Here is a 25,174-nt window from a genome sequence, read left to right as displayed (position 1 = left end):
ATCACAAAACTAACAATCCAAGAACATAGTAGAGTAGGTGTCATACAAGAAGAGAACTCAAGTTGGTGCCTTGCAGAAGTGAAACATAAAAAATAAAGAATAATTATCCCTTACATAGCCAACTCATGGTAATGCATTGACATATGCTCTGCTTAGTCACAGGGATGATATAAAATCAGATGGTACGGTGTAAAGAAAGGGGGTAGATGGGGGATGAGGTCCAGTATGGTCCAGGAAAAAGGGGAAAGATCAATGAAAAAGAAAATGGTGGCCTCTTTATCCGTCCCAGGGTGACCATACTTTCAGGAACTGGTGTGTCCACTTATCTAGGCAGCCCCAAATCTGAAGTCCAAGAATATATGGTGATGCACCTGGTGAAGTTGGGTTCAATTAATGTTAGAGTTCAGGGGTGTGGTACCATGTCATCATTACTTCATATTGATTCTCTTTATAAAGGGTTGAAAGTGATCCCTTCAACGGTTTATACTATAAAATCTTCCATACTGGGACAGGGTTAATCCTACCCAGCCTTACTCTCATCGTACCTTATAAGAGTGTTTTATCTATTTTGGAATTACAGATCTAACAAAAGGAATGTAAATATCAAAGATTAGACCTGGAGCCACGGAGACAAATATTTTCAAGTTCAGTCAATGTAGGGGCCAAATAGGAGTCTAATACTGATCTACGCTGCTGTAGAATTTGAGAGTAGGTAGAGGCTGCTGGTGCGAAATTCTCTGATGATCATCTCAGTTCTTCTAGAGTGACTAACCTTCATGTGATTGAGCAAAATCCTAAATCTAAAACACCCCAATCGGTTTCCAAAACGTGACAAAAGACTATGTAGTACTTAGGGAGAAGTGAGTTGTGTAGAGAAAGGTGTGTGGGGAGACCTATATGTGTACATATACAATAAAACAAATGAAAATATACCGAAAAGTTTTTATTTTAATTGCAACAATCTGTCTACCCAAATCTGTTTGTTTTTATTCGTAAATCCCTTTAAATCATTGTGTAGACTTTTAGAGGGGCATTTATTAATTTGGGTGCAGGGAGACTCTAGGACCATGCTATATATTTCATTCGGATAAGTTTGTGTTGCAAGGGATTAAAGAATTGGTGCATGAACTGAAAGGTTTAGAACTCCCCAGGCTTGATTTTAGCTGGGCTATTTGTATGCCACAACTTGTGGCAAAAACCGTGTCCAAAAAATCGAAGCACCATAAAACTGGTGGATTCACAAGTGGCAGCAAATTTTTGCACCCAAAAAAAGAACAAGTTGAGAGAGTCAGAAAACACCAATATTATGGCGCCGATAAATTCAGGTGCAAGAGACACAGAGAGAAAAAAAAACCTTGAGTTTTCTGTTTGAAAGGTCGTAATAAATGCCCTTTGCGATGTCTTGAGATCCATGCAACGCTAGCGACATGTGTGACTGCACCTTTAACCCTTTCACGACCCGTGACGTAATGGCACGTCACGGGTCGGCCGCGGGTGCATGGAGAGGGCTCACGCGCTGAGCCCTCTCCATAGCCGGTAAGTCTTTGCTGCATATTGCAGCAAAGGCTTACCGGTAACACCCGGTAACACCGATCGTGGGTGTTTTCCCGCTGATCACCGCCGGCAAAGCTGTTGGCGGCTTCAAAAGGATGGCGGCGCATGGGCGCCGCCATCTTTTCGAGGATCGCCGCTCCCCGTGACGTCATCGGGAAGCGGCGATCCGTCGCCATGGTAACCTCGGGTCTCACGAAGACCCGAGGCTACTTCGGGTTAACCCATGCATTACAATGTGCTATCAGCACATTGTAATGTATGAGTAGTAAAATAAACATATACTGCCATACTGTAGTATGGCAGTATATGATAGGATCGTGCAGACACCCTAGGGTTAAAGTACTCTAGGGAGTCTGAAAAATAGTAAAAATAAAAATAAAAAAAAGTTAAAAAAAAAAAATTATAATAAAAACCCCTAAAAACTCAAATCACCCCCCTTTCCCTAGAACTGATATAAATATAAATAAACAGTAAAAATCATAAACACATTAGGTATCGCCGCGTCCAAAAATGCCCGATCTATCAAAATATGATAACATTTTTTCACTGCGTCTAATCCCGTAACGGAAAATCGCGCCCAAAGTTGAAAATGGCACTTTTTTGTCATTTAAAAAAAAAAAAAATTCTATAAAAAGTGATCACAAGGTCGAACAGTCCTAAAATTGATAACATTGTAAACATCATCAAAATCTGCAAAAAACGACACCACCCACAGCTCCGTACACCAAAGTATAAAAAAGTTATTAGTGCCAGAAGATGGCAAAATCCCCCAAAAAATTTTTGTACAGAAGGTTTTAATTTTTTTAAATGTATGAAAACATTATAAAACCTATATAAATTTGGTATCCCCGTAATCGCACCGACCCGCAGAATAAAGTAGACATGTCATTTGGGGCGCTCAGTGAAAGACGTAATATCCAAGCCCACAAGAAAAAAGCACAAATGCGTTTTTTTACCAATTTCACAGCATTCTGAATTTTTTTCCCGCTTCCCAGTACACGGCATGGAATAATAAATACTATCACTATGAAGTGTAATTTGTTACGCAGAAAACAAGCCGTCACACAGCTCTGGACATGGAAAAATAAAAAAGTTATAGATTTTTGATCATGGGGCGTGCAAAATGAAAATGAAAAAACAAAAAAGGGTCAGGTCCTGAAAGGGTTAAGAAGCAGGAGCAGCCCAGCAGCTGGTACATGGGGGGAGATTTACTTACCTGTCCGACTGAGTTCACCTAAAGTACATTGTCCGACGATAATGCAGTCTTTTTCCAAAAGCTTTTTTGGCGCATTTTGTGGCCCAAGAAGAGAGCAGCTTAAAGCTGGTCTAGGGAGTTCTAAATCTTTAAGTCCTTGCATTAAGTGCATTAATCCCTTGCACAACAAGGTTACATCCCACTGAAAAATATAGCACGGTTCTAGCGCATCAATAAATGCACCCCCTGGTGTCTTATAATGTTTAAATGCAGGACACCAGGTGCTGTATACCGCTAACGCATATGCGATCGAGCCGCGACCCGCATTTGGGTGCTAGAATTGTGTTTTTATGTGACATGTGTGACCGCACCCTTACATGCTGCCTGCAGATAGGACACAACACAAAATCTGCTCCACTAAATTGAACTGCATTTTCAAAATTAAATAGGTTCACAATGAAACAAACAATCCTAAAAAGTGCCAGATTTATTGTTAGTTTAAGACTAGAGATGAGCGAACATACTCGTCCGAGCTTGATGCTCGATCGAGCATTAGCGTACTCGTAACTGCTCGTTGCTCGGACGAGTATTTCGCCCGCTCGAGAAAATGGCAGCTCCCGCCGTTTTGCTTTTTGGCGGCCAGAAACAGAGCCAATCACAAGCCAGGAGACTCTGCACTCCACCCAGCATGACGTGGTACCCTTACACGTAGATAGCAGTGGTTGGCTGGCCAGATCAGGTGACCCTGGGATAGACTAGCCGCTGCCCGCGCTGCTCGGATCATTCTCTGTCTGGATGCCGCTAGGGAGAGAGCTGCTGCTGCTCAGGGAAAGCGTTAGGGTGTTCTATTAGCTTACTGTTAGGCAGGAGTGATTCTTAAAGAACCCAACAGCCCTTCTTAGGGCTACAATAACGTTATAATTTTTTTTTTTTTTTATTTGCAGCTAGTACCATATTGTGAGGAATTAGCAGGGGGACTTGCTACCGTTGTGTTTAGCTCTTAGTGACACACATATCCACCTCAAACACCAAAGTGGGAAAATTTATTAGGGGTTTGAGTAGAATTAGGCACAGTCTGCCAGTTTCTTTTTATTTTACGTTTATTTTTTTCATAACTCAGCGTCATCTCATCTGGCATAGTAGTGTGCTGTAATACTTGGCTAGAAAATAGCCATAGGAGAATACAAACGTCTTAATTACGCCTACAGTAGCGTTATATATATTTGATTTCTGGTTGATCTGCTGGTGGCTGTACTTGCTGCAGTGCATCTACTATCAAATTGGGAGCAATTTGGAGTCAGACTTGCGACCACTGTGTTTTAGTGACGCACATATCCATCGCAAAGACCGAAGTGGGAAAATTTATTAGGGCCCGGGGTTGTATTTCAACTAGGCACAGTCTGCCATTTCCTTTTTTATTTTACGTTTATTTTTTTCATAACTCAGCGTCATCTCATCTGGCATAGTAGTGTGCTGTAATACTTGGCTAGAAAATAGCCATAGGAGAATACAAACGTCTTAATTACGCCTACAGTAGCGTTATATATATTTGATTTCTGGTTGATCTGCTGGTGGCTGTACTTGCTGCAGTGCATCTACTATCAAATTGGGAGCAATTTGGAGTCAGACTTGCGACCACTGTGTTTTAGTGACGCACATATCCATCGCAAAGACCGAAGTGGGAAATTTTATTAGGGCCCGGGGTTGTATTTCAATTAGGCACAGTCTGCCAGTTTCTTTTTATTTTACGTTTATTTTTTTCATAACTCAGCGTCATCTCATCTGGCATAGTAGTGTGCTGTAATACTTGGCTAGAAAATAGCCATAGGAGAATACAAACGTCTTAATTACGCCTACAGTAGCGTTATATATATTTGATTTCTGGTTGATCTGCTGGTGGCTGTACTTGCTGCAGTGCATCTACTATCAAATTGGGAGCAATTTGGAGTCAGACTTGCGACCACTGTGTTTTAGTGACGCACATATCCATCGCAAAGACCGAAGTGGGAAATTTTATTAGGGCCCGGGGTTGTATTTCAATTAGGCACAGTCTGCCAGTTTCTTTTTATTTTACGTTTATTTTTTTCATAACTCAGCGTCATCTCATCTGACATAGTAGTGTGCTGTAATACTTGGCTAGAAAATAGCCATAGGAGAATACAAACGTCTTAATTACGCCTACAGTAGCGTTATATATATTTGATTTCTGGTTGATCTGCTGGTGGCTGTACTTGCTGCAGTGCATCTACTATCAAATTGGGAGCAATTTGGAGTCAGACTTGCGACCACTGTGTTTTAGTGACGCACATATCCATCGCAAAGACCGAAGTGGGAAATTTTATTAGGGCCCGGGGTTGTATTTCAATTAGGCACAGTCTGCCAGTTTCTTTTTATTTTACGTTTATTTTTTTCATAACTCAGCGTCATCTCATCTGGCATAGTAGTGTGCTGTAATACTTGGCTAGAAAATAGCCATAGGAGAATACAAACGTCTTAATTACGCCTACAGTAGCGTTATATATATTTGATTTCTGGTTGATCTGCTGGTGGCTGTACTTGCTGCAGTGCATCTACTATCAAATTGGGAGCAATTTGGAGTCAGACTTGCGACCACTGTGTTTTAGTGATGCACATATCCATCACAAAGACCGAAGTGGGAAATTTTATTAGGGCCCGGGGTTGTATTTCAATTAGGCACAGTCTGCCAGTTTCTTTTTATTTTACGTTTATTTTTTTCATAACTCAGCGTCATCTCATCTGGCATAGTAGTGTGCTGTAATACTTGGCTAGAAAATAGCCATAGGAGAATACAAACGTCTTAATTACGCCTACAGTAGCGTTATATATATTTGATTTCTGGTTGATCTGCTGGTGGCTGTACTTGCTGCAGTGCATCTACTATCAAATTGGGAGCAATTTGGAGTCAGACTTGCGACCACTGTGTTTTAGTGACGCACATATCCATCGCAAAGACCGAAGTGGGAAAATTTATTAGGGCCCGGGGTTGTATTTCAACTAGGCACAGTCTGCCATTTCCTTTTTTATTTTACGTTTATTTTTTTCATAACTCAGCGTCATCTCATCTGGCATAGTAGTGTGCTGTAATACTTGGCTAGAAAATAGCCATAGCAATAGGATAGCATCGTTTGGTTTTAAAAACTAAAAAACACAAAAAAAAAAAAAAACCACAAAACAACAAAAAAAAGTTACAAAAAAATTAAAGTTATAACTTTAATTTTCAAAATGTTTAACCCGAGGGCTAGGGGTAGAGGACGAGGGCGGGGACGTGGGCGTCCAACTACTGCAGGGGTCAGAGGCCGTGGTCCTGGGCGGGGTGAGACACCACCTGCTTATGAGGGAGCAGGGGAACGCCGCAGAGCTACACTCCCTAGGTTCATGTCTGAAGTTACTGGGACTCGTGGTAGAGCACTGTTGAGGCCAGAACAGTGCGAACAGGTGATGTCGTGGATTGCCGACAATGCTTCGAGCAATTTGTCCACCAGTCAGTCTTCCACGCAGTCCACCCATGTCACCGAAATCGGCACTCCTCCAGCTCCTGCACCTCAGCCTCCTCCCCCCCAGTCTGCCCCCTCCCAGCAAAATTTGCCATTTGAACCGGCATACTCTGAGGAACTGTTTTCTGGACCCTTCCCACAGTCACAAACCACTTGTCCGGTTGCTGATGAGCAATTTTCTGATGCCCAGGTTTTCCACCAGTCGCAGTCTGTGGGTGATGATGACCTTGTTGACGTAGTGGAAGAAGTGTGTAAAGAGGTGTCCGACGATGAGGAGACACGGTTGTCAGACAGTGGGGAAGTTGTTGTCAGGGCAGGAAGTCCGAGGGGGGAGCAGACTGAGGGATCGGAGGATGATGAGGTGACAGACCCAAGCTGGGTTGAGAGGCCGGGTGAACACAGTGCTTCTGAGACGGAGGAGAGTCCTCGACCAGAACAGGTTGGAAGAGGCAGTGGTGGGGCCAGACGGAGAGGCAGGGCCAGAGCTGGTGCATCAGCGCCAAATGTGTCAACTAGTGAAGCTCCCGTGGCGAGGGCTCCTGCGGCGAGGGCTAGATTTTCAGAAGTCTGGAGGTTCTTTAAGGAAACACCGGATGACCGACGGACTGTGGTGTGCCACATTTGCCAAACCAGGATCAGCAGGGGTTCCACCACTACTAGCTTAACTACCACCAGTATGCGCAGGCATATGAATGCTAAACACCCCACTCAGTGGCAACAAGCGCGTTCACCTCCGGCCGTGCACACCACTGCTCCTTCCCCTGTGTCAGCTGATAGTCAGCCCCCTGCCCAGGACCCTGCCACAAAAACCCCATCGTCACCTCCACGATCCTCCACAGCATCCACCAGCGTTCAGCTCTCCATACCCCAGACGCTGGAGCGGAAACGCAAATATAGTGCAACCCACCCGCACGCCCAAGCCCTTAATGTGCACATTTCCAGATTGCTAAGCCTGGAGATGCTGCCCTATAGGCTAGTAGAGACCGAGGCCTTTCGCAGCCTCATGGCGGCGGCCGCCCCTCGGTATTCGGTCCCCAGCCGCCACTACTTTTCCCGATGTGCCGTCCCAGCCCTGCACCAGCACGTGTCAGACAACATAATCCGTGCCCTGACCAACGCCGTTTCTGACAAGGTCCACCTGACCACGGACACGTGGACGAGTGCTGCCGGGCAGGGCCACTATATATCTCTGACGGCACATTGGGTTAACTTGGTGGAGGCTGGGACCGAGTGTGACCCTGCGGCTGGTCATATACTGCCGACGCCGAGGATTGCGGGGCCTACCTCGGTCCAGGTGTTTCAGGCCTACTATGCCTCCTCCTCCTCCCACCCCTCCTCCACCTCCTCCTCCGAACGACCATCCGTGGGCATGGCGCCATCAGTCGGTAGCTCTAGGCACAGCAGCAGTGCCGTCGCTAAGCGACAGCAGGCGGTGCTCAAACTGCTGAGCCTAGGCGATAAAAGGCACACCGCCCAAGAGCTATTACAGGGCATCACGGCGCAGACTGATCTGTGGCTGGCACCGCTGAACCTGAAGCCAGGCATGGTTGTGTGTGACAACGGCCGTAACCTGGTGGCGGCTCTGCAACTCGGCAGACTGACACATGTGCCATGCCTGGCCCATGTGTTAAATCTCATAGTTCAGCGTTTCCTCAAGACATACCCCAATCTGTCTGATTTGCTCACGAAGGTGCGCCGCATCTGTGCGCATTTCAGGAAGTCCAGCACAGATGCTGCCACTCTCAGGGCAGCGCAGCGCCGCCTCCAACTGCCCGCACACCGACTGTTGTGCGACGTGCCCACGAGGTGGAATTCAACACTGACCATGTTATCCAGAGTTTACCAGCAGCGCCGAGCGATTGTAGACTGCCAGATGTCAACTTCCACCAGAACTGGTAGTCAGGTCAGTCAGCTTCCTCAAGTCTACAATGAGGAGTGGACGTGGATGTCTGATATCTGTCAGGTGCTGAGTAACTTTGAGGAGTCAACACAGATGGTCAGTGGCGATGCCGCCATCATCAGCCTCACCATCCCGCTGCTTGGCCTGTTGAAAAACTCTCTGGTCAGCATGAAGTCGGAAGCTTTGCGCTCCTCACAAGAGACAGGGGAAGAAGATTCCCTTGTTGATAGCCAAAGCACCCTTAGGTCTGTTTCTCAGCGCATATCGGAGGAGGTGGAGGTGGAGGAGGATGAGGAGGAAGAGGAGGAGAATGTTGGCGAGACACAAGAGGGGACCATTGTTGAGTCCTACACTGTTGAGCGTGTATGGGCAGAAGAAGAGGAGTTGGAGGAGTTGGAGGAGGAGGAAATGGACAGTCAGGCCAGTGAGGGGAGTGAATTCTTACGCGTTGGTACTCTGGCGCATATGGCAGATTTCATGCTAGGCTGCCTATCCCGTGACCCTCGCGTTCAAAGAATTTATTCCAGCACCGATTACTGGGTGTTCACTCTCCTGGACCCACGGTACAAGCAAAATCTTTCCACTCTCATCCCTGGAGAGGAAAGGAGTGTGAGAATGCATGAATACCAGCAGGCCCTGGTGCACAAGCTGAAACAGTATTTCCCTTCTGACAGCGCTAGCGGCAGAGTGCGTAGTTCTGCGGGACAAGTAGCGAGGGAGAGTAGGCGAGCAGGCAGCTTGTCCAGCACTGGCAAGGGTACGCTTTACAAGGCTTTTGCCAGCTTTATGTCACCCCAGCAAGACACTGTCACCTGTCCCCAGTCTCGGCAGAGTAGGGCTGATCTTTACAGAAAGATGGTGAGGGAGTACGTAGCTGACCATACCATCGTCCTAAATGATCACACAGCTCCCTACAACTACTGGGTTTCAAAGCTGGACATGTGGCACGAACTGGCGCTCTACGCCTTGGAGGTTCTTGCCTGCCCTGCCGCTAGCGTCTTGTCAGAGCGGGTTTTCAGTGCAGCTGGTGGCATCATCACCGATAAGCGTACACGCCTGTCGACTGACAGCGCTGACAGGCTGACGCTTATCAAGATGAATAAAGCATGGATTTCTCCTAATTTCAAATCTCCAGCAGGTGAAGGAAGCTCAACCTGAATAATTTATCCACTCCTCCTCCTCCTCATTTTCCTCCTTCTCCTCCTCTTTCTACAGTAAAGCAGAGGAAACTGGCTGTTTTTTGACAGGGCCCACTGGCTCTAGGTATAGTACTTTATGCATTTAATTTTTCTGGAGGGCCACCGACACGGTCCTCTGTTTTAAACAATTTTTGGGAGTGCCACATACAGGCACTCAATCTATTCAATTTTTCTGGAGGGCCACCTTTCCGGTCCTCTGTTTTAAACAATTTTTTGGGACTGCCACATACAGGCACTCAATCTATTCCATTTTTCTGGAGGGCCACCTACCTGCTCCTCTGGTTTAAAAACTTTTTTGGACTGCCACATACAGGCACTCAATCTATTCCATTTTTCTGGAGGGCCACCTACCTGCTCCTCTGGTTTAAAAACTTTTTTGGACTGCCACATACAGGCACTCAATCTATTCCATTTTTCTGGAGGGCCACCTACCTGCTCCTCTGGTTTAAAAACTTTTTTGGACTGCCACATACAGGCACTCAATCTATTCCATTTTTCTGGAGGGCCACCTACCTGCTCCTCTGGTTTGAAAACTTTTTTGGACTGCCACATACAGGCACTCAATCTATTCCATTTTTCTGGAGGGCCACCTACCTGCTCCTCTGGTTTGAAACATTTTTTGGACTGCCACATACAGGCACTCAATCTATTCCATTTTTCTGGAGGGCCACCTACCTGCTCCTCTGGTTTGAAAACTTTTTTGGACTGCCACATACAGGCACTCAATCTATTCCATTTTTCTGGAGGGCCACCTACCTGCTCCTCTGGTTTGAAACATTTTTTGGACTGCCACATACAGGCACTCAATCTATTCCATTTTTCTGGAGGGCCACCTACCTGCTCCTCTGGTTTGAAAAATTTTTTGGACTGCCACATACAGGCACTATCCAAATTGAATTGTCTCCATAGCAGCCTCCACACGTTGTCTCCATTGCTACCTCCAAAAGTCGTCCATATAGCTGCCTCCATACATCGTCCCTTTATCAAACGAGGTTTGTCAGGCCGAAATTTGGGTTGTTTTCATGGATTCCACATCAAAGTTGTTAACTTTGTCGCCACCCTGCTGTGTTATCCACAAAATACACTGGCAAACTTTTACCATTTACGGATATTATTTCAGCGCTTCTTGCGCATCTGTTTACATTCCCCTCACCCGCCATATCCTAAACTTATAAGAACGCTACTACACTTGATCTTATACAAAAGGTTCTTAGAAGTGCTGTTTGGGGAGTAGCCTAGAGACAGGGGCTTGGATTGGCGAAAGCTCGCCTAGCAGCGGAGCGCCAGCTCCATGCGCATCATGCGCTTCTTGCGCATCTGTTTACATTCCCCTCACCCGCCATATCCTAAACTTATAAGAACGCTACTACACTTGATCTTATACAAAAGGTTCTTAGAAGTGCTGTTTGGGGAGTAGCCTAGAGACAGGGGCTTGGATTGGCGAAAGCTCGCCTAGCAGCGGAGCGCCAGCTCCATGCGCATCATGCGCTTCTTGCGCATCTGTTTACATTCCCCTCACCCGCCATATTCCAAACTTATAAGAACGCTACTACACTTAACTTGGTGCAGGCTGGGACCGAGTCTGACCCTGGGGCTGGTCATATACTGCCGACGCAGAGGATTGCGGGGCCTACCTCGGTCCAGGTCTCAAAGGCCTACTATACCTCCAAATCCTCCCACCCCTCCTCCACCTCCTCCTCCTCCGAATTACCATCCGTGGGCATGGCGCCATCAGTCGGTAGCTCTAGGCACAGCAGCAGTGCCGTTGCTAAGCGACAGCAGGCGGTGCTCAAACTGCTGAGCCTAGGTGATAAAAGGCACACCGCCCAAGAGCTATTGCAGGGCATTCCACATCAAACTTGTTAACTTTGTCGCCACCCTGCTGTGTAAGCCACAAAATATACTGGAAAACTTTTTTCATTTACGGATATTATTTCAGCGCTTCTTGCGCAGATGTTTACATTCCCCTCACCCGCCATATCCCAAACTTATAAGAACGCTACTACACTTGATCTTATCCGAAAGGTTCTTAGAAGTGCTGTTTGGGGAGTAGCCTAGAGACAGGGGCTTGGATTGGCGAAAGCTCGCCTGGCAGCGGAACGCCAGCTCCATGCCAAGAACCAACTAACATAGTTTTAACTGCAGTACCTTTAATCTACTACTAGTTCACTGCCTCCATACATCGTCCCCTTATCAAACGAGCTGTGTCAGGCAGAATTTTGGATTGTTTTCATGGCTTCCATGTTAACTTTGTCGCCACCCTGCTGTGTAATCCACAAAATATACTGGCAAACTTTTATCATGTACCAATATTATTTGAGCGCTTCTTGCTCACCTTCTTTGGTTCCTCTCTGCTACCCATTGGTTTGAAGCCTGAGTCCATTTAGGGTATGTCGCCATGCCACTCTCTAGCCTTCCGCTGCTGCCGCTGCCTCTGCATGCCGTCCCCTATAGTGTCAGGGTCAATTATTGGATGTTTTAGATGCTATCTAGCTTCATTCTGTCACTCTGTCATGGCCATGCTGTTGCCCATAATTTTGGCATAATGGTGCGATTAAGCAGCCTCAGAGGCATCCATGCATGCTGCCCCTGCTGTTTCCTGTCCATTTCCATGGTGTTTCCATCCTTTTCTGAGGTTCCCAGGTGTTTGGCCAAGCTTCCCTGTGCAGAGCCTTGGTCCCCTTGAAAAATGCTCGAGTCTCCCATTGACTTCAATGGGGCTCGTTACTCGAAACGAGCACTCGAGCATCGGGAAAAGTTCGTCTCGAATAACGAGTACCCGAGCATTTTAGTGCTCGCTCATCTCTATTTAAGACTAAACCTCTTTTTTATTAGGCTTAGTTTACACCAGAAAAATACCTCAGATTTTGATGCCACATCCCCTTATACCAAGGCAACAATTGTTTTGTTATTCCAGTCTAATAGCCTTAAACTATATGGTGAAAGTATTTTCTTTTTAATGCGTATAAAATTGAACCAAAATTTGCATAAACCTCATTATGCTATTCGTCCGGTATTTCTACACCTGATGCTGATGTAACCATCCAACAAGGGAAACAGAACAAGGAAGTGAAATGGATTTATTAATTATTGTGGGGACAGGGTTTATAGTTCCTTTGGTCAGACAGAACTCATGCCCAAATTCCCTTCTGGAAGACAATTAGACTGATGCTACTGATTCTATAGGATTCAAAATTGACCACAAACGCCAATATTTGTCTCATCATCAGAAGTATTTGTGTTGGTCAGTGTGGGTTTGATAAGGTACATTACAAGCTATTAACACATAGAAGAAATTACTTTCTAATATACAAAAGAAATCTTCAATTAAAATCAAGGGCAACATCCCCCACTGGGGCCTAGCCTTTTCTTGGTGGGCTGGAGGCAGCTGGGGCCCAGAGTACCGGAGTGGCTCGCTAGTGCGTCCTTAGCCACGCTGTGGTCACGGTGCTTGGTTTGGGGGTTTGGAGGGCTGACCCACAGTCTGGCAGGTCTCCAGTAGGTGGTGTGTGTAAGAAATATGGGGGCAGAGGCTGATGCAATGGTTTCTACCTGGGGCAACCCCCGACACCTGGGACTGGAGTCTACGTGGTACCCGGTTTTCACCAGAGCCTGCCGCAAAGTGTCTTGGACTTGCTGCAGCGTGGTATCGGAGTCAGGGACTTAGCGGAAGGATTAGGAACAGATGGGAAATCACTATAAATGCAGAGGACATAGGAACAAGCTTTCTGAATGGCAACGAGGCACAGAGATCCGGCAGGGAAAACAGGAAGGGGTTGAGAATTTATCAGAAATTGGCAGACTACCAGAGCCAGTTATCAGTGCACTGGCCCTTTTTATCTCTCGAAGCCGGCAGGGACGTGCGTGATGGACCGCCGGAGCCATCGTGGGAATGCGGAGAGGTAAGCAAATTGGGGCAGTCCGGGGGCATGTATAGGAGCATGGGTGCACTTGCGACCCGGCTCCTGGGTGCAGGAGCACCTGTGACACTGCGTCCAGGGATATAATTGACCAGATCTCCTTAAGTCCTGCACATGTTGTCAATCACATGGGAAGAGGCATTCAGAGTCAGGGAGAGCTTGACTTTAGTGTTAAACTCTCCTCCTCCATGAGTTGATACAACCAATTAACATCTCAGTTTAAAGTTGATTTTCTTGATGATGCCACTCAGCAGGCCATGAAAAAAACATGATCTGGAAGGTGTCAAGCTGGCATTGGTATACAGCATACTGGTATTGGTTTATTTCTGATGACAGGTTTTCAGAATAATAATAATAATTTTTTATATAGCACTATCATATTCTGTAGCACTCTTCAGATTATGGGGTGCATACACAAACAACATACAGAGTAATAAAATAGTCAGATGATACTATAGGAATCAGGGTGCTGCTTGCAAGAGCTTACAATTTATGTAGTAAACCCCTAGGAGCATGGGAAAGGGGTAGGGAAAAAAGGATACATACTTAAACTTCTCTGACTCCAATTTCCCACATTGCACCTTAACATCTGATTTTGGGCAGTATGTCTAGCTGGGTGTTCCAGTGAGAAACTGCACCTTCTTCACCAATGAGTGCCCTCCAGGGACCACAAGAGGTCACTTTCTTTATTGTTCTAGAGTCCAAGGAGGCCACTTGTTGGCTGAGGCAAGTCAAATAATTGCGCCTGCAAACAGGGTGCAGTGCCGAAGTACCTGAAAGTACTAGAGCAATGCAGGAACAACCTTGCTCTCAAAGGGGGTTTCTAGGGATCTTCAAGGGTTCTCCCATTTGCCAAAAATCTGCTAAATCTGCCAATCTTGTTGGGTTCAGCCAATAATCTACTGTGTATGGATGCTCCTGACTCACCTCAGATCAGTCAGGTTTGATTAAAATCAGTCAATTTGGTCTTTTGACATAAGCTGCAGTGAGAGGTGTCTGGCTGTAGGTCTCTCCATTAATTACACATGTATGTTTCACCATGCAGCCACTATGGCGGTCGGGGAAGATAGCTGTTGAGTGTTAGACCTAGTGGACAATAGTTACAGTATAAGTGACACGTACAAGAGGTTTTACTCTACTGCAACATGTCACAGGCAACCACAAAAGGAAAGTAATTTCCAGACACTTGACCGGTTTCAGAACCAGGCCAGAAAAAGAAAATGTTTACTTATATTAAATTTCATTATAAAAGTTTAAAATGTGTTTTATTCATTTCTCTGTATATATTTCTAATACTAACCTGTTTTCTAATTCTTACTTGATCTTCTTCCTCATCATATCCATTGTTGAGTCTTACATTAGAAAGAGTCTCCAATTTCTTGTGCCTCCTCTTTCTGGTCGTCAGGTGGTTCACAAGTTGTTTTTGTCTTTAGTCAGACCACAATAATAAGAAATATGTCATCTAACATAGAGAGTAACATTACCCGGCACATACTCCTAGACACTATAGATTGGTGACCCCTCCCACGCTCCAGACTTGAATGATTTATAAGACTGTTCTTCCTGCTGCAGAACAACAGAGAGAACCCGATCTTGGATATTCCTGAATATACCAACTCTGTAAAGGTAAGGTATGAATATCATTTCTCTTCGTCCATAGATAAGAATTTAGTTGACAACTAAAACAGAATTAAGTCTCTATAAAATTAGCTATCCTATTAGTTGTTAAAACTCCAATCACTTAATAATAGTGGGCTCTTTTAAGTACATATTATAGTGAAAGGAACATATTAATCAAGTATTGTTTTGTCTGGTACCTTAAAGGACATCTACCACCAGGATGAAGGATTGTAAACCAAGCTCACTGACATTATGGTGTGCGCCCCCTCTGGCAGTATCTTTCTTTTAGCTTTTTATGCCTTTGTTTTATTAAAAAAAAAAGGTTTAAATATTGTGCAAATTAGCCTAAGGGACTCCCGGTTTGATTAACAGCTTTGGAGTCCAGAGCCCCTGAGGCTCATTTGCATATTTAAAAGCTTTTTTTGTAAAAACAAGGTCATTAGAAGCTAAAAGTAGAGTAGATCCTGACAGAGGGGGGACACAGCAGCATGTAAGTGTGCTTGGTTTACAATGCTTCATTCTAGTGGTAGATGTCCATTAATTATCATAATGCTATGTAGAACTACTTTTTAAACCATAGGTTGTATTGTGCCAATGCTGCTGGAAGAACAGTTGTAGGAAATTAGATTTTCACTTTACTTTCATTCTCTATTTCCCCAAGTTAAAAAATGTATGCAAGATTAAGGAATCATATACAGGGACTCCAGGTATTAAAGCCGTTCTATGTTGGAGAATGAGTAAGATAGAGAGTATCAGATTGTATTTCATATGTATTGTTTATGAGCATGTTAAATACATTAGTTGATTATCTGAAATCATCATAGCATAAGAGCTTGAGGTAAAAACAACTCATCCTTGAGAAGAAGAACATTTATTAAAGCCCAGCTTCTATTTTAGGTCATAACTAGAGATGAGCGAGCACTAAAATGCTCGGGTGCTCGTTATTCGAGACGAACTTTTCCAGATGCTCGAGTGCTCGTCTCGAATAACGAGCCCCATTGAAGTCAATGGGAGACCCGAGCATTTTTTTAATAAAACTGAACAGTAAAAGAACAGTGCAAAAAAAAAATTCCAGATGTTTGCAGATGTTTTACTTGTAAGAACACATTGAAATAACACTATTCTTCACTTTGCAGGTGTTCGCGCGTGTCTCCCGCTAAGTTAGGAGATGTGCACGAACATCTGGAATGTGAAGAATATTGTTCTTTCAATGTGTTCTGCACTTAAATGGTCCTGTATTCACTGTATTAATGTTTTAATTCTATTCTTCACATTGCAGGTGTGCGCACGTGTCTCCCGATAGGTTCGGAGATACGCGCGCACAGCTGCAAAGTGAAGAATAGAATTAAAACATTAAAAACAGTGAATACAGGACCATTTAAGTGCAGAACACATTGAAAGAACAATATTCTTCACATTCCAGATGTTCCGAACATCTCCTAACTTAGCGGGAGACACGCGCGAACACCTGGAAAGTGAAGAATAGTGTTATTTCAATGTGTTCTTACAAGTAAAACATATGGAAACATGTGTAATATTTGTTTTTTACAATAAAAATACTTTTATTCAATTTATTTTATTAATTTACTGCTCGATCTCGAGCCGGCGAGATACTCGTCCGAGTAACGAGCCGGTCCGAGTATGCTAATACTCGACCGAGCAGTATACTCGGACGAGTATACTCGCTCATCTCTAGTCATAACATGTTCCATTTTCTAGAAGCTACCACAGGTTATAGAAATCCTAGACACACAGAACTGTAAATTACGGTCCTACAATCCGTCACCACCCTATACAATGTAATGCAACTGAATGATTATTTACCTTTTATGTTTTTGTTGATATAAAGCAATATTGGAAAAACATCATAAAGCAATTGAAAAATAATTTATGAAGCTAGCAATTTTTTGTGTGCAATATCACAAGAAAGAGTATGCAATACTATCATGTTATTTCCATTTATGTTGACTTTTGTTGAGGGAATCATTTAGCGATTGTGGAAATTTTAATGATTGTTAAATTCGGGTTGCATGAAACATCATATATGCAAGTGATACTAATTCTTTCCACCCATGTAAAAATCTAGATGAAGTAAGTAAGCACTGCCTATCAATGCTGTAAGATATAACTATTTTCCACACATTGGGGAAGTCCGAGCATAGAGTTTCAATATTTACAGGTAGTAGACAGTAACACAGGTGAGGATAGTGTAACATTACAGAGGGATTTGTAGAAGCAGGTGGCAGCTAATGAAGTTTTAGGATGATAAATCTAAGTGCATCTAAGAAAAAGTAATATTTACTAATCCAGTGCTTTAGAATCAAGTTTTTCTTTATTTCTTTACAAATTAACATAACATTTAATTTCCCCACATAATAGGCAAACACAAGGCCATGCACATGGACAAAAAGTCCAAGTAGTTAGATTGTAGCCGATGTTGGCGGACATTAAAAACAGCACCAGGCTGCTGCTGCTAAAGCAAGTAAAACTCTGGGATGTATGAAGAGAGACCTACTGTAGATGCTCACAGGAAAGACATTCATTTACTTTGAAAAATCAATAATCAGACAAAACATGGAATATTGTGTACAAATTTTGGTACCTAATGTATAAAAGGACAGATTTGAATTAGAGTGGAGAAAAGTGTTAATGTTAATGTGTGGATTAGAGTACAAGGACAGGTTGTCAAACTTGAGGTTATTCAGTTTGGAAAAAAGCCCTATGGAAAATCTGATAACAATGTACAAATTTAGCCCTCAATTTGTAATTTTTACAAAGAACATTAACAAATTTTTCAGGAAAATCTCTTTAATGAAAATTTAAATTCTGTAATCTCTATGTACCTATAAATGTCCCTGTCCTTCTAAACATCAAAGTTATGTAGTCTTTTGAGCCCCTCAAGGTGTGTACTGGTCCTTTTTGGCTTGAGTGGTCATGTGCCTACATGATAGTCCACTTTACTAGGAATTTCCATGAATTTTGAAACATAAAATCAAACCTGTGATCGGATTACTCTGACAGTTTCCAGGTCTTGTGTAAACATAAGGCCCTGGAGGTAAAGTGTCCTGCATCATAAGCAGGCCTTTCTATGACTTGAATGCAGAGAAATCTTCATATTTATGCATATGCACAGTATAGTGCCCCATTGGTCTGGCTCTGAGGTCAGTGCACCCTCTTAAAGTGCTGGTTCATAAAGAAGATATTGCCCTGGACCCAGGTGTCCAGGTATTCAACCCCTAGGCCATCAGAGACTGTATTAACACTGTCATCATCCTCCATGAGGAAGGAATTTAATAATTATCCTTCCACCGACATTTCATGGAACAAATAAGGAAAAAACTACTAACCCAAATGAATGACCTTGTACCCAATAATATTAAATGGGCTAAATTCACTATGGTAAAGTGAACCTATCCCCAGGAAAATAATTTTTGCCAGTTTCCAATAGTCTATGCTACGCTGCTTTTATTGCTTCTTCTCCACACCATCCCCCTCCTTCCCCTGTCTACTCTATGCACATGACTAAAAGTGGGGAAGGAGCTGGATGAGTGTGGAGGAGAGGAGACTGAAACGGGCACACAGGCTGGTGCAACTTCCCTCTGTCCCGGGACACACAGCACGTTGCTGACAAGAAGCCAGGTAATGTGAATTACATTTGTATAAAGTACTAAGATGATTCTGAATGTTGGCAAAGGCATTTATTTAAATCAGCATAGAAAAGGCTAGCGGAACCTGTCAGCAGCTAAAAAATTACAATCCTGGTGAAAGGTTCCCTTTATGTAAGCAGGGAATTAACCAATTTCAGGGTTCTAGACCAGAAAATCATCTACCAATCACACATTTTACTACCCAAGACTACAAGGGACCTAGACATTACCCATCTCTACTACCTTATATCACCAAATATGTCATAGTTAATCTCTTCAGTAACCTAGACCACTGGACAACATTTGTGTGTTATTTCCATTTCAGATGAATCCTTTGATCCAGTTCAGTGTGATCACATTCCTAACACTATTACCTCTACAAGTGACTGCTTATCCTAATGGTAAAGTTGAAGATGCCTGTGTGGATATGTTGCCAAGGCACGGTTACTGGACTCAGAACAGCAGCGCCCCTTATATTCTAACCACATCCAAAACCAGTTACCTAGGAGGAGAGAAAATCACAGGTAGACATGATGTTAATATTAAATACTGATTTGACTTGCCTCTATACACTGAGTTTGTCATATAATTATTATCTCTCTTATTGACCAGTCACATTAAAAAATACTACAGAAGAGTACCCTATTGAAGGCTTTCTGATCCAAGCCCGCCAACCTGACAGTAACTCTGCTCTGGGCTCCTTCAAAGTCAGCGACTCTTATGCACAGAACCTAACCTGTACCACTGCGGCGGTGAGTTATTGGAGGAAATTATACATGGCAGACGTCTTTCAGTTATTTCTCCAGAAACTATATTTTTCAGCCACAGAAAGGTTGGAACGTAACCTAAGGTCACATTCATTTCAATATGCAACATTTACCAACCTTCTGTAACCACAGACTTACTTACAGGAACCTGCTTTATGAAGCTGTGTGAGGCGATGTCATGGCGTATGGTGATAACATCACTGTGTAATCTTATGAGAATGAGTGTGATATGCTGTATTCCTTCCATTTATGATAAGCTGTGTGAAGCCAAATGGTTTCTACCAACTAATTGGAAGGTGCAATGTCCAACCCTTTAACCAGGCCATTTATCATAACTTCCTTTTAGCGCATGCATTATGGAAACAAACCTTTATCAGCACAGTAAATGTGTTGGTAATTCTAATTTTGAGATTGTATCACTTTTTTCTAATCTTTTTTTGTTCTGATTGAGATCAGATTTCTTTTTTTCGTAGTTTTGTCTATTATTATTAAAGCTTCCATCTTGCCTGAAGTCTGGCAACATCATTTCGTGCTATACTTTACAGGAGTCTCCTTGCCATAGGAAGTAATAGTCCGCCACTGACTCATTGAGGTCAGTCTGTGTTTCTCTAAGCATGGCAGGAGGTGTAGATAAGCTATGAGATCATTTATTGTCAGTAGTGGATATATTGATGGTGTGATGTGATAGTGAGTATAGAGTAGCTATTGTCTGTCTTCTATTTGATGGAATTATGTTGCATTCTATTATTAAGCCTAGTGACCAGAGTTAAAATTGCAGGAAATAGTAGTTTAATAGTGACATAAAAACGGATCAAAAATTTATAAAACATGCGTTTAGCATAAAACTTTGTTAAAAAGATAAGCCATTTTATAGTGACACGATTACCTTTAAAGGTGTACTACAGGAAAACGATACTACCTCCATAAGCAACTTAAATCATTGCATAACAATCATGATAACCTTTTATGTGTTACCTATGGTTTACAGAGCGCAGTGAGTCATACATCTGACATGGCCAAATCCATAGTGGAGGTGACCTGGATTGCACCAAAAGCCAACATCTCAAACATCCAGTTCCGGTAATAGCGTACAATAGGCATAGCCCTTGACTAATGAATATACTCACTTCTTATAGTACATGATTTTCTTATTCACTTCTAGGGCCACAGTTGTGCGTAATACATCTATTTTTTGGACTAATATATATGGGCCAAATCTGACATACGCTGGTTCTAGTGCATCCTGTATGATGGTAAGCTAATTTATCACGCTTTTGTATTATGGATCAACCATGTGAGGAAAGCATACGAGCAGGGGCGTAACCAGGAGAGGCAGGGCCACATAGCAGACTTTTGAATGGGGCCCCCCTACCGCCTCAGAAAATACACATTTATACATTCTTACACACACATACATGAATTTATACACTTATGCACACACACTTATCCACTGATATATACATTTATACACTTACACAGATCTGTCCCTATAGCTGCTGACCACATAGGGGAATTACACTGCAGGAATAATATATGGGAGATTCCTAGTCCTGTCATTCTGCTGTCCCCTCCCTCTACCCTGACAATTCATGCTGTGGATGATGTGCACTGTTATGTACATATTTTACTGTACAATATGCAGGATAATATGTATATTATGGTGCATATCATCCATTCTGCAGTGTGACAGGTTGGGAGCTGGGACTCCCTGACACTGCGGGCCCCATAGCAGCTGCTACTGCTTTAGCTACGCCCCTGCATATGAGCCTTCTAGATTCTATTTACTATAGCTCCGGTGCCATGTACACCCCATTTTAAGTGCTTCAATAAACTTTGGAAGTTTACAATGTTTCTTTTTTCATAAAACATTGCCTTGGCTTGTCTTTCAGGCTTCTCTGTGTATTACATGCATATCCATCCTGGGCAGTGTCCTGTTGACAATTTCTTCATGATTCTGAAGCAACTTCATGAACATTGTGAGATCGGAAAAAAAGAGAACTTGCAAGAAAACATTTTAGTATACATTTCAGTCCTCAAGACAGAGCAATATAGGGGAGATATTATAGCATGTGACCTTCATTGCCCTTTAGCCTGTTTGGAACAAATCCTGATTTGTACTACATTTTATGTGTTTATTTCTGTTTTTTTCGAATATGAGTAATTCTACCTGTATGATGTACTGTAAATTAAAATCTTATTTTCAGAATATACAAAAGCCAAAATTGGTGAAAATGGTATACAAGGTCAATCATTGTCAGCATTAAGTAAGAAAAAAAAATGACAATACTGAAAATTACATTTCACAATCTTTCTGTAAGAAGAAACAGATATACTGCTGCACAATAGCAACCTCCTTAATGTGATGGCCGCACAAGTGAATTCAACAACGTTACCAGGAAATCTGCCATGCAATATCGTGTGTTTCATGCTGTGGCTCACTTTTCAGAATTAATGGGGGGTTATGAAGGTTAGAATAAACCTACATAAGTTATTTACATGCTATGAGACTAAAAAGGTGTTCCAGGATATTAATAGTAATGGTCTATCATTGGCATAGGTCCTCAATATCAAATTGTTGGGGCTCCAATAGCTAACATCCCCCATCGCATATTTCAAGATAGCACATCGTTCAGATGAATACTGCGGCCTCCTCCACTGCTCACCAAGCACAGAAACATACATTATATTATTGATCTGCTTAGTAGTGTCGCTCAGTCCCACTTAAATGGGACTCCCCCCCTCAAACCTATGTAATGAATCAGACATCTATATTTTGATTACAGTTAATCTATATGGTGGGAGGTATGTCTCAATATTAACCCTATATGTACACCCTCAGAGAACAAAGTTGAAACCTGTGTTGAAACAAAGAGCCATCAGCTTCCCTCTTTACCTTTCAGGCTTTGCTGTGATATGGTTATGTCATTGGACCTGCAGACCTTTGAGATTCTAACAGTATCAACATAGAACAGAAGAACCTATTGTGATGGAATGGGAAGATGTGAGTGTTGTGTGAGAAGCCAAAAGTGCAGTATACATTGGGTGGATCTCAGTTGTCTGAGCAATATACTGCGTGGGGGCATCAGATGGGGCAAATAAGCACATAAAAGTGCGCTTGCATGGTCAGATATTTCCTTACTCTTGTATTCCCCAAATCAAGTCACTCAAGATATCTATTGTTATCCCTCTCCACCCACACCTATTGATCCAATAATGAACCCCTTACTAAAATTTTGAGGGGCTCTATAAACAAGGCAAAGAGGAGGGGGGAGAGGGGACATCCCTGATGGGTTCCCCTAGACAAAGCAGAAGGGTCCAAATTAACCATATTAATGTTGATCCCCTCCACCAGTGAGTGTTATATAATTACAACACATTTTCTATAGTTGTGACCACATCCAGAAGTTAGCGCCACTCCAGAGTTCCAGAGTTAGCGCCACTCACCCCTGTCACAAGACTTAATAGCAATTAATGAAATGATGAAGTGTTGGACCCACACCCCAGGTTGAATATTTGTAAACTGCCTATGCAGGTTATAATTCATACTCCTAGAAGGAATCAATCTGTTCTGGTCATAATGAACAATGATGGCGACAAACATTTTAAGTCAATAACTTGGCCAGTATTTTAACATCAGTATTTAACAGAGATATATTTACTCCATAATAAAAAAACATTCTTTTAAAAATCCGGGCAATATCTGCTTCCACCATTGATCTCTTAAAAGTCTCCAATAATAGAGAAACCAGCACCTCCCTGCATTTTTAATAAAAGGAAAGGGAATACCAGCCAATCCTAGGGCCGTACCTGTATATCCAAGGAACTGTTAGATACAATCTAGATTCTAGGAGCAATAACCTTGGATCCCTAGCACCTAACATGTCAGGGTTTTTCCATCTGAAAGAGGAGAACCGTGTATCTAGGTGCCAGGGATCCAAAGATATTCATGTTAAAAGTGACAATTTTGGATGAGATTTTTATATATACTTACTATTTAATGCTAAATAGGTCGCTAGGTTATGAGTGCCTCTGATGTATCATGCTCTGCTTATCATGCTCTGGATCTTGGGAGATTTTTGCAAATCTAGTTTATGTGTCAAATAGGTTGCTGGATGTTGATATATTCTGTCGCTTGCACATAATGGGGTTTCCCGCATTTAACAGGGGATTTTGGCACACGCGATCGGATTTTGGCGCATCGGCGCTGGCTTGCACGCGTCAAAAATTGGGGGGCGGGCCGTCGGACAACCCAACAGATTCGGACAACGCGCAAGATTTAACATTTGCTCCAATATGTTTGTTGGATCTCGCTTGATTTATGCTCCATATGTTACTTGGCTTTGAGCTCTCCCACAGTATGATTATTCTGATGGGTTATGTATTCTGAGTACAATGTAGATAACTATTGGATCTGACTGCATTGGTTGTTGGACCTTAGGTACATACTTTTGGTGAACATTACCTATTTGTCTTGCAGTGAGTGATGTACAGACTTATCATGGTCATGTACACAGTTATCTGTCTAGGTACTGTTGTACTTTTTAAGTGTTTTTAAGTGTCTTCTTGATCTGTGTTGTTTGATGCATTTATATCAAATGGAATAAATCTTCTTGTTGATTTTGCCTATAAACATTCTCTTTGTTTCTTTGCATTTATAGTCTATTGTGGTTCATACTTAATTTGATAGTGTATACGATGTAACTGTGCAGATCCTCTTTTTTGTATTTTGATCAAATGTGGCTATATATTAATACCGTGACTCGGTACTTGTCCAGAAAGTTGCATGTAACGCTTTTGTGATGCTTAGGATTCATCTTACCTACTGAGGGACATTGATGGTCCACAAGACTCTATGGAACTCCAGGTATGGCTGTGCTAATGTACCTCTATAGGTAAAATGAATTACATTTGGATACACCCCAGAATTGTGAGCTCAAGCACTTACTGTAAATCTAGTGACATGGATGAGATGATTGGATGAGTTTTCTTTCATCTTTTTCTATGACCTTCACCACCCTGTCAGCCTTTTCCAGCCAAGACTCGTATCTGCAGATTTAGCAACAGAAACATTTTAGGTTTCTCACTTTATTATAATCATTGTCATCTCTTTCAATACTTGTCATCTTATAATCATTGTCATCTCTTATTACAAACTACATACTGTTCTCCTGCTTGCCTTGAGGTCCCAGTTATGCAATCACAGTAACCCAATTAGTTAAAGTGCCTCCACAGTAGCCAGAAAAGTAATGTGGCCACTGTAACCAATATATTAACATGGCCCCACAGTACCAAAAATAGTAACAATGCCACCGCAGTAAACAACAGAGCAATTATGCATCCACTGTAGACAATATAATAACATGCAATAGATAATATAGTAATGCTGCCACAACAGTAGTAAATATAGTAACACAACCCCCACTGTACCCAGTATAGTAATAGGGCCCCTACAATAGGCAATATAGTAGCAGTGTACCTGCGCAATAAACAAAACAGTAATGGTGCATGCACAGCACCCAATAAAGTAACAGGGTCCCCACAGGAGCAAATATAATAGTAAAAATAATAATCTTTATTTATATAGCACTATATTTCGTAATACTTTACAAAGTAGTAACAGGACCCCCACAGGAGCCAATATAATGAAGGTGAACTCACAGTGGTCATAAATAGGAACAGTGCTAGCACAATAGCCAATATAGTAACAATGTGAGGAAAGTATAACAAAAGGGCCCCTATAGAAGCCATATAGTCACAGTGCCCCACAGCAACCATAAAGTTCAGATGCCCCCACAGTAGCCAAATAGTCACAGGGAACCCTGAGAAGCCATATAATAACAAGGTCCCCCCCTTCCCA

General features: G+C 42.7%; 1 protein-coding gene across 1 annotated transcript; it reads left to right on the top strand.

Annotated features, from left to right (window-relative positions):
* The first annotated feature begins 206 nt into the window (after positions 1-206).
* LOC140105216 (putative defense protein Hdd11-like) lies at positions 207-23,719 on the top strand. Its single transcript, XM_072129169.1, has 7 exons — positions 207-362; positions 14,856-14,909; positions 18,876-19,074; positions 19,163-19,302; positions 20,306-20,397; positions 20,480-20,570; positions 21,207-23,719. Exons 1-7 carry the CDS (start codon positions 207-209, stop codon positions 21,267-21,269), a joined length of 795 nt encoding a protein of 264 aa, XP_071985270.1. The 3' UTR covers positions 21,270-23,719.
* The last annotated feature ends 1,455 nt before the right edge of the window (positions 23,720-25,174 follow it).

This window comes from Engystomops pustulosus, chromosome 10 (genome assembly GCF_040894005.1).
Source record: "Engystomops pustulosus chromosome 10, aEngPut4.maternal, whole genome shotgun sequence".
NCBI lineage: Eukaryota > Metazoa > Chordata > Amphibia > Anura > Leptodactylidae > Engystomops > Engystomops pustulosus.
The sequence above is the reverse complement of the archived record's forward strand: the minus strand, read 5'-3'. Positions and strand labels throughout refer to the sequence as shown.